Here is a 10,627-nt window from a genome sequence, read left to right as displayed (position 1 = left end):
GTTGGGATGGCGTCCTGCAGGAGCAGTGTAATTATCAGGACGGCACACTGGTGAAACACTGCTGTAGGTGTGAATGAAGCGCCGCAGCCGCCTGACAGACACACACAGGGAACGAACACTCAAAATAGTTTCAACAGCGAAATGACAGAAGAGATGAGGCGATCATCAGTGACACTGACGAGAATAAAACACAGCAGATGATTGTGAACAAGCAGGTGGAGGAAGGTTACTTTGGTTCCACCTGAAACATGAAACATGTGCTTTTACATGATTCTTTAATATATGTGATGATATACTTGCAAGCACATGTACTTTTCACCTTTAACCTGCCAGGGAATACAGATTAAAATGGGCCTACATGGTTAAATCTGGTACATTTACATGATGGACTGAAGTGATCATGTCAATTAATGTGCATTGACACTTTTAAAATAAATAATAAAAGTACCATAAAGCTGGGGTTTGAGACAGAGAGAGACAGAGAGGAAGATAAAGCTGGGCTACCAATGTTAACATGTTATCTTGGGATAATATTTAAATATATATTTTTAAATAATATGTTTTTATATCTTGTATATATATATATATTTCCACACATGCACTGAGAGTCGACAGCTCCTTTCTCTCTCTCATCTCCTCTCCTTTCCTTTCTTCTCTCTCTCTCTCTCTCTCTCTCTCTCTCTCTTTATAACTTCCTGGACAATTTGTCCAGACATAAAACAATCCTAAAAGCAGGAATCTTTCTCTTCATCAATAATGTATTGTTCGATGCACATGAGCAGAGAGGAGAGGGTTTGCAGGACAGACGGCTCCTCTAGTCCTTTCTCCTCTCCAGTATAATAAAAACAGGTCTAGATCTTCAGAATAGATGCCATGAAGCAGTGAGGGCATGTTTCAGGCTATGTGTGCTACACCACCAGATTAAACTATTCTGTGTGAATACATGCTTAACCACTGATTACCTTTAACCTGGCTACATGTAAAACCACTTCATCTGTTTATGGCAAGAAAAAGCAGTGTTGTGTTGATCTACAGCACATGTGAGCACAGTTCAGGAGTGATGGGCTCTCATGAGCAGGTTGTGTGACATTGAGAGGGTCTCTCTAGATCCGCATGCATATGAGGTTTCTGCAATTCAACCGTGACTTGGCCTTCACTTCTGTTTGCAAAGTCTGCGGGACTTTCTGTTCTGTTTTAGTGTTGAAATCGCTGTGCATAATGAGTTTAGTGTACAGTAGTAAGTGCACATCTGAAATAAATGAACTTTTCCACGACATTCTAATTTATTGAGATGCACCTGTATATATTATTATTATTATTATTTATTTTTTTTATTTTTTATTTTAGTTTTAATTTTAATTTTGGTAAAACTTTGGTATTTTTATTTAATTTTTTATTTTTTTTGGTAATTTAAAGTTTATTAATTTTAGTTCCCTTTCAGTCGGTCTCTTCCTGAAGTTGTGTCGAAGTTCCGACACTAGGGGCCCAGACACCTCACCCCATCACCATCACTGAGAAAAGGCTAATGAAATTGGTGAGCTAAATTTGCTTAGCTTGCCACACCCCTGACATCCAGGTATAAATAGGCCAGCATGGCATTTGCTCCTCCTTCTGTTCTTCGAAGCTGATGCAGCTTCTCTTTGGGAGATGCAGCACTGTAATCACATCTCAATATCCTTGTTGTTGGATCTATGGCACAAGCAGCGGTTTCTCCCTCTCCCGTACACAGATAAGTGTTGTGAGAATACCCCTGGGTGCTTCAACAGCAATCTTTGGGAGCAAATTTCCTCTTAAAAGAACAATTTCTCTAAAAGAGGTTCACGGGTGGATTTGTGTGTCTTTACAACATGCTTTTCCATCCGTGTCCTTCTGGTTGCAGTTTGTGCATCTCACCCTCTGACAGACACGATTGCTGTGCTCAATGTTTGGGCCGTGCCCATGCTGAAGCAGCTTTTGTGGATGGTTTATGTTCTTCTTGTGAGGACATGGCCATCGGCACGTTGCGCTCGTGGCTTGCATTCTTTTTTATAAACACTGCGAGTCACCTCAGCTGCTTCCCATCCTGGCCCTTCTACTTCTGGGTACGAGGCCTCGATGATGTGCATTGAAGGAGAGCAAGGAGATCTTGTGGGAGCAGTTCTGCCGGATGAATTCCCGCGGACCTGTTGTTCTGGAGAGTAAGGTCATAAGTCTTGGATGGTGGAAGGTTACGAGGAGGTGAGAAGCATTTGGTCGTGGCACACTGGGCTTGTCAACATCTGTGCCCCCATGGACTCGTAACACAGTTCAGCAGCTGTGGCATTCAGTATAGGGACCCCTAGTGTTGGAGCTTTGACACAACATCGAAGTGTCCATCTGGGAACATCTCGGTTACGTATTGTAACCCTCGTTCCCTGATGGAGGGAATGGAGACGTAAAGTCCCTTATGCCACAACTCTGTGGATTAAGACGCTTCTCGACTCCTCAGAACAAAATGAGTAGGCAAATGCCACGCTGGCCTATTAATATCCAGATGATATTTTTTGGTTAACAATAATAACCCTGGTGCACATGTGTTTTATTTAAGTGCCTCACCGTATCTCCGTCCTGTCCAGCGGTGCCATTCATCGGTGGCGTCACGTCTACCTCGACACTTGAGCTGTTTGGCAGATTCTTTTCTATAACACAAACAGAAAAGAAGTAAGTGAAGTGTGTTTGTCTTCACTAAATGGCCAAATTAATCAAATTAACCACATATATCCAAAAGTCCCCACATAAATCACTCTAAGGCTGGTCTAGTGTACTGTAGTCTTTAGCAACTGTTTTTTTTCAGCGCCTCACGCTATGAGCGCCACATTTGTAGAAAGAAGAAGGGTAATTTACCAGGCCTGGAAATTACAATTTTAACTTCCCAGATATTTCCATGTTTTCAAAAACCATTCAAACACTCACATACTGTACTTTTGCAAAGTACTGTATTTGGTCTCTGAAAGATTACCACATTCTAGCCAAGGTATATGTCTAAAAAAACATGGTATTATCATGGTAGGGTTGTTAGTGAAGAAATATTGGCAAAAATATGGTGAAAGTGCAGTAGATGGATTTGAAAGGGTTAAAGATGTTCTTTGGCCACATCAAAGAAGCTGCTCTCAACCGCCCTGCTTTTGATGCTAATATGCTAATATGGAACTGTTAGCATAATTTCCCACTTGAAATGAAAGTCCATGTGTGTCTTCAACACACAAACAATATTATGGGATTGCGATACTTCCTTTCATTTCTATAAAGTGCATGAGCGGTTGTAACCTTAAGGAGCTTTTTGTATTAGATCAGATTGGAAAAAAGCTGGTTCTTGTTCACTACAGTGCTGGATTTAACACACAATGGTACGTTTAACAAAGCTAGACACAAATTCAGTACATAGGCTACTTTGTGTAGTTACCTCGCATAACAATTGTATACCACCACTTACCAGCAACTCCATTTGAGTCCTCCACCTGGCATTTCTTTTTGGCAATTTTGTGAAGGATGGACGCCTTCTCGCGGAATTTTCCTAAAAAAAAAAAACAATAATTCAGAAAGAAAGTGAGTGATTTGGAGTAACCAATTTTCCCAGCTAAGTGAGCATGTTTCATTGTACTTACTAGATATGAAAAAATCAGTCTTTTTTAAGAAATATTTAAAAAAAAAGTGAAGCACCTGTTAAGCTACTCTTCACAAATAAGTGTGCTTGATTTTACTTGTAGTGTACTTGAAACCTAAAAAGTATTTAAAAAAGTGCTTGCAGACAATATCATAATAAATAAATAAAAGGCCACTTAAGTGACTTAAAGAGAGGAACTTTCTTGACAATGTTTCATAACACACTTAAGTACACTTTTAAAAAGAGCACTTCGTAATAATGTCAAATTAAACATTGTTTAGTGCTTTAAATATGTACACTTATTTGAATGTGTTGACTAACATACTAAAGCACATTTAAAGCACTTGATTATAATTTTTTTGAAATCAATATTATCTTTAAAGTTAATGTATTTTAAATGTACTAGATTACAACTTCACTACAAATGTGCAATTTCAAATAAATTTAAATGCATGAGTTTAATAGTTTAATAAAAATTACAAGTTTAATAGAAATTACATTAAAGTATATTTTGATTATACTTTATATAAATATTTCTCAGTACATTCGGCAGTACTTTAATCATATTTCAAAGACAACAGAAGTAATTTTGAAATTACATATAAAGACGTACTTAAGTCCTACTTAAGTGCATCAAAAAATACTCTAAAGTTCAGCTAAATTGCATTTGATATAAATTTAAACGACAGTACATTTTCATTTAATTGCAATTAACATGCAGTAAAGCTTCTGAAAACATTGCATTTAGTTCACATTTAAGTAATTTCATATTATGTATAAAACATATCTTCATTACATAAAAAATACTATTTTTGCTACAGTGCACTTCTTTTTTACAAGGGTTATCACTATGCAGCAAGATACCAATTAGTTTAGATGTATATTGCTAGTTTAACCTTAGTTTGCATGCCAGGACTAAAGTAATAACACTTAATTAATTTGTTTAATAAATACAAATATTTTTAATGACATCTTGCATTCTTGATATATACTGTATATATATATATATATATATATATGAAGTAACACTATATGGTATAGTATATAGTCATATATCGTATATAGTCACTCCAGCACGTGTCATAACCAGTGACTCCCTTAAACTGTGTGTCTATATTAACTATTAAGCACAGCTTCTTGTAACTTAGTGCTTGAAAAAAGGTCAAACTACCATTTGACCTTAAATGCAACCTTCAAACCAAGAGCACAATAACCACAGCTGCTTGCCGCTGGTTTAAGAGATTAGAGACAAAGTCTATAAAACTCAGCATGACGAGAGCAGCACCAGACCCACGAAGCAAACATCAATACAGTTGCACAACCTTTCAGGATCCATCAATGTGGAAGTAAAATTTCAGGCGATCACACACAGACAGCGTTAGCGTGTTCCAGTCTCGTTCGGTGCGTGTTTGAATTAAACAGCATGTGCAAAAACTTGCATTATAACAATAAACATAATGCGTACTTCACTAATGGAAAACATCATGATCAGTGAATGTCTTTGACCTTCCTGAGGAATCATTGACTCTGATTGGCTGATAGACAGACTGTCCTGTCTGGCTCGATCAGTGCTTTGACCCCAATCAACACGCACATGTATGTTATGTGACCTACATATCATTGACATGCCTGGAATGGTTTGGGATATAAAGTGGCTTTGTAGTTTGAACTAAGTAGGATTGTGTGTTGTTCGGGCATGTGGTGTAATAAAACTAATTTGTAGTCAGGATAGTCTTTAGTTTCTCTAAATAGGGGAGGCTAGTTGGGTTTCTCAAAATCACAGCAAATATTCCCTTGTGAAAAGAAGTACACATAAAAGGGTACTTATGACGGGGAAAAAAATACTTTAAAATAATTTACTTGCATGCGAAATGAATGTAATGTTTTCAGACAATTGCACGTTAATTGCAATTAAATTAAAATGTATTACAGTTTAAGTCTATATTAAATGCAATTTGCTTAACTTTATAGAGTTTTTTGATCCACTTAAGTAGGACTTACATTTTTATGTGATTTCATAATTACTTCTAATGTCTTTGAAATATGGTTAAAGTACTGCAGAACGCACTTACAAGCATTTATGATCAACTAAAATAATATACTTCAATGCCATTTCTATTGAAACCTGTTTGTCATGTATTTAAATATATTTGTAATTACATGTTCAAGTTGCCATATTTTGCCATTTTTCTTTTTATTTATTTTTATTTTAGCCAAATTAAACAAAAATATCACAATAAGGAGTACACATTGTCCTACTTTTAAAGAGTATCTATTATATAAATAATTTACCTTAAAAGAATATACTTAAGTGCAAACTGAATGTAATGACTTCAGACATGTTTTGAATTAAATGCAATTAAACAAAAATGTATTACAGTTTAAATTTATATTAAATGCAACTTTAGAGTGATTTTTTGACCCACTTAAGTAGGACTTAAGAACATCTTTATAATTTCATAATTACATCTGTTATCTTCAAAAGTTAAATATATTGTCGAATCTTTAAAGTTACATATATTTGCCATTAAACATTTACAATGATGAAAAATGTAACACACGCACAGACACACACACACACACACACACACATAGATTCTGTTGCCTCCTCAAAGAGACTTAAGCAATTCAGCCATAAGAGATGTCTAAGAAGTGACATTATTGCATTAGTGAGACATGAGAGAGAGAGACGGGCTGCTATTATTGCATTATCCCTTGCATAACTCTAGCTATGGAATGACTCACTCTCGGTCTCAACACTGTGATGTATGTTTCTTACCATCTATTTCTGCGCAACCAGCAGTTTTATCTGACTCTCACGGATTGCAGAGCGGTTACAGACGGTGCCGAAGAACACAGCTTTGTTATCAGAAAGCTCTGCCGCATTTGTGTACATTCCACCCACCGTTCTAGCTAATGCATTTGAAAGACTATTAAAAGCAGCCAGTTTTCTTTCATGCATGGATGTATTTATTGAAACAGGATGTTTGGGAAGGATATTTAACAAAAGTCATTAATCATGACTTGCTACTCCCTTGTCAGGTGGCATTGGGGGAGAGACTTTCTTATTCTTTAAAGCGTCTGATTGGATAGAAATGTTTAGTATTGGATGAATCATCAACATTTTGATCCACTTTCCTCAAAAAGAAAGATTGCAAATCTGCTAAAGGTTAGTTGTGTTAACATTCAAATCCAGAAAATTCAAATGTGAACCCTATATAGCTATTGTATAATATTTGATACATTTCTAAAGTCTAAAATAATCATATGATCAAAACTTTACAGAAAATCTGGTCGTGCACAATCTACTCCATGCCTTCTGTCGTCTGATTCATAGTTTCAAGCTTTTTTATCACGTAAAAGCTGTTTTAGAGTAATTGTACAAATGTCCAGCTTCAGCTCGAGCTTCACGTGTCTTTTTGCTGTCAAATCTGTACTGATTTTTATCAAGTAAATGTAAGAATAATTTTAGTAATATTTAAGCAGTTCAATTTAAAATAAACTTCAAATATTCTGATCATGCACTTATATAAATATATAAATCCCTTTCGAACAAATCAATAACAAACTTACAAAGAACAACCAAAACGGAAGAAAGAAATGGACAGGGTGAAAGAGAAACATGACAAAATGACACTCGATTAAGGATGAAAACCACGATTTGCACTTATGTGAGTGAAATCTTGGCAAGAGGGTCATGAAACTAAAAATGGAGAATAAAACTCTCTCTCACACGTATGAACAAACAGCATCGTGGGTAGAGAGGTGAAGCAGAACGAGAGAAACATGAGGGTTGACAGAAAGAGTCTTACCTTCCTCGGTCATTGAGTGATAATATTTTAGCTTGCCATAAGTCCCCAGCTCTACAATATCACACACACAGACACGGGTAAGGAAATACACGCTGGCACATGTACAAACACACACAAATATATAAGTTTCAGTGAGAAAGAGGAGGTTATGTGGCCAAAATAAATCTCTATCTAGGCCGATCTCACAGACATAAGTGCAAAAAGAAAAAAAAAAGAATAAACAGGAGGAGAAAAAAACACATTGAGGTGAACACAGTGAGTGACGCATCATGATGCACCTAATAGTTTATTTGATCAAAAACTCAACAAAAAAATGTGAAATATTTTTAATGTTTAAAACAGCAGTATTCTATTTGAATATCTGTTAAACTGTAATTTATTCCTGTGATGCTACTCCCTTGTCAGGTGGCATTGGGGGAGAGACTTTCTTATTCTTTAAAGCGTCTGATTGGATAGAAATGTTTAGTATTGGATGAATCATCAACATTTTGATCCACTTTCCTCAAAAAGAAAGATTGCAAATCTGCTAAAGGTTAGTTGTGTTAACATTCAAATCCAGAAAATTCAAATGTGAACCCTATATAGCTATTGTATAATATTTGATACATTTCTAAAGTCTAAAATAATCATATGATCAAAACTTTACAGAAAATCTGGTCGTGCACAATCTACTCCATGCCTTCTGTCGTCTGATTCATAGTTTCAAGCTTTTTTATCACGTAAAAGCTGTTTTAGAGTAATTGTACAAATGTCCAGCTTCAGCTCGAGCTTCACGTGTCTTTTTGCTGTCAAATCTGTACTGATTTTTATCAAGTAAATGTAAGAATAATTTTAGTAATATTTAAGCAGTTCAATTTAAAATAAACTTCAAATATTCTGATCATGCACTTATATAAATATATAAATCCCTTTCGAACAAATCAATAACAAACTTACAAAGAACAACCAAAACGGAAGAAAGAAATGGACAGGGTGAAAGAGAAACATGACAAAATGACACTCGATTAAGGATGAAAACCACGATTTGCACTTATGTGAGTGAAATCTTGGCAAGAGGGTCATGAAACTAAAAATGGAGAATAAAACTCTCTCTCACACGTATGAACAAACAGCATCGTGGGTAGAGAGGTGAAGCAGAACGAGAGAAACATGAGGGTTGACAGAAAGAGTCTTACCTTCCTCGGTCATTGAGTGATAATATTTTAGCTTGCCATAAGTCCCCAGCTCTACAATATCACACACACAGACACGGGTAAGGAAATACACGCTGGCACATGTACAAACACACACAAATATATAAGTTTCAGTGAGAAAGAGGAGGTTATGTGGCCAAAATAAATCTCTATCTAGGCCGATCTCACAGACATAAGTGCAAAAAGAAAAAAAAAAGAATAAACAGGAGGAGAAAAAAACACATTGAGGTGAACACAGTGAGTGACGCATCATGATGCACCTAATAGTTTATTTGATCAAAAACTCAACAAAAAAATGTGAAATATTTTTAATGTTTAAAACAGCAGTATTCTATTTGAATATCTGTTAAACTGTAATTTATTCCTGTGATGCGCAGCTGTATTTTCAGCACCATTACTCCAGTCTTCAGTGTCACATGATCTTCAGAAATCATTCTAATATGCTGATTTGCTGCTCAAGAAACATTTCTGATTATTATCAATGTTGAAAACAGTTGTGCTGACAAATATTTTTGTGGAAACCGTGATACGTTGTATTTTTCAGGATTCACAGATGAATAGAAAGTTCAGAAGAACAGCATTTATTTGAAATGAGGTATCATTTATTTCAGATAGAACCATCTCTAAATGTAAAAAGAAATCACATTAAAAATGCTTTACATGACATTCAGACTCATTCTTCCCGTCTAAGTGGGCAGTTCTTGGCTAGAATGAGCTGCAGACTGGACCAGACTTATAAAGAGTCAAAAGTTTGGCTGTGTAAGACTAATAGCAATACTTGTAATTACGTATACAATTATTTGCTATTCTCAAGTCAATTTTCATTCCAAACAGATTTTATTTTAATTTTACTGTTGTTGAAGTGCCTCGATCTGACTGCTGATTGGCTGCTGATTAGAGGTCATTCTGTCACGACCTTTAGCTTCAACACAGCAGCCATGATGGTTTCAGGGATCGCAAAAAACTTGCTCCAGAATTAATTTGTGCTAAATTTGTACTGCAACACACTGATGAAACAGGGCCATGTTTGAGTTTGAGTAAATTAAACTGATTAAAGTCCCAGATGCATTTCAGAACACTTTGATTATGCTTTATAAATGATACGTACATGACTGATCTGAAGGGGACCTCAATATTTAATTGCAGACATTGCATATAAAATACATTTCAGATTCACATAGAATATAATACACAGTGAAGTCCAAAGATTTGAAAATGCTTCCACTAATGTAATGCATTTGTATTACTAATACTATTTCTACCATTAAAAAAAAATTTTATTTTTATTTATTTTATATATTTATTTTGCATTTTTATCTTCAATGAAATAAACTTATTTAACTACATATATATATATATATATAGTTAAAAAATATATTTTTAACCTGGAAATAAATAGCGTAACATTTTTGTTTGTATATTTTCATATTTAGAAAATCAGAAATGTAAAATCTAATTTATTATCATTTTAAATAACATTTTAGGATAAAACAGCAATGTCAACATACTATTATTTAATATACATGTAAATATATTCTAAAAATTGAATAAATAAATAAATTTTGGTTTTACCCTAAAATATTCTATTTATATCCGAGTTTAAATTAGATTTTAAATCTCAGATTTTCTGCATGCTTTCAGACTTTTGGACCCCGTTGTTTATTTGAAAGATCTTATATGCTGTAAACCTGTCCTTGTCCAGCAGTGACCTTGCAGAACGACCTCTGCAGCTGCTGACCACTGACGCTCATCCCAGCGGCGCAAAGCTCTTAGCATCGATTCAGCCGATTCAGCCGGGGAAGGGTGTGTGACGTTACGTAATAAAGGTCGCATGAACGACCCGATCAGACGGTTATTGGCATGTGTGAGCATCTGCGCCTGCGTATGCAATCAGCTGGAAGAGCCCATGACGGATCACAGCGTCTTTATGAATGCGTGTGTGTGTGTGCGTGTGTGTGTGTCTGTGTGTTACACCCCTACTGTATATATATATATATATA

The 10,627-nt window shown here is 35.5% G+C and overlaps 1 protein-coding gene across 1 annotated transcript in view; it reads right to left on the bottom strand.

Moving 5' to 3' along the window:
- LOC107701360 (sodium/potassium/calcium exchanger 2-like) overlaps window positions 1-10,627 on the bottom strand; it is a 44,322-nt gene that overhangs the window by 6,806 nt on the left and 26,889 nt on the right. The window contains exons 9-12 of the mRNA XM_016503349.1: window positions 8,610-8,660; window positions 7,435-7,485; window positions 3,452-3,532; window positions 2,575-2,657 (exon numbers count right to left, since the gene is read on the bottom strand). Of these exons, the coding sequence (XP_016358835.1) occupies window positions 2,575-2,657; window positions 3,452-3,532; window positions 7,435-7,485; window positions 8,610-8,660 (266 nt within the window). The remainder of the gene's footprint in view (window positions 1-2,574; window positions 2,658-3,451; window positions 3,533-7,434; window positions 7,486-8,609; window positions 8,661-10,627) is intronic.

Source organism: Sinocyclocheilus anshuiensis, unplaced genomic scaffold (genome assembly GCF_001515605.1).
Source record: "Sinocyclocheilus anshuiensis isolate Anshui unplaced genomic scaffold, SAMN03320099.WGS_v1.1 scaffold1347, whole genome shotgun sequence".
NCBI classification, from domain to species: domain Eukaryota; kingdom Metazoa; phylum Chordata; class Actinopteri; order Cypriniformes; family Cyprinidae; genus Sinocyclocheilus; species Sinocyclocheilus anshuiensis.
This window is presented reverse-complemented; position numbering and strand designations above follow the sequence as displayed.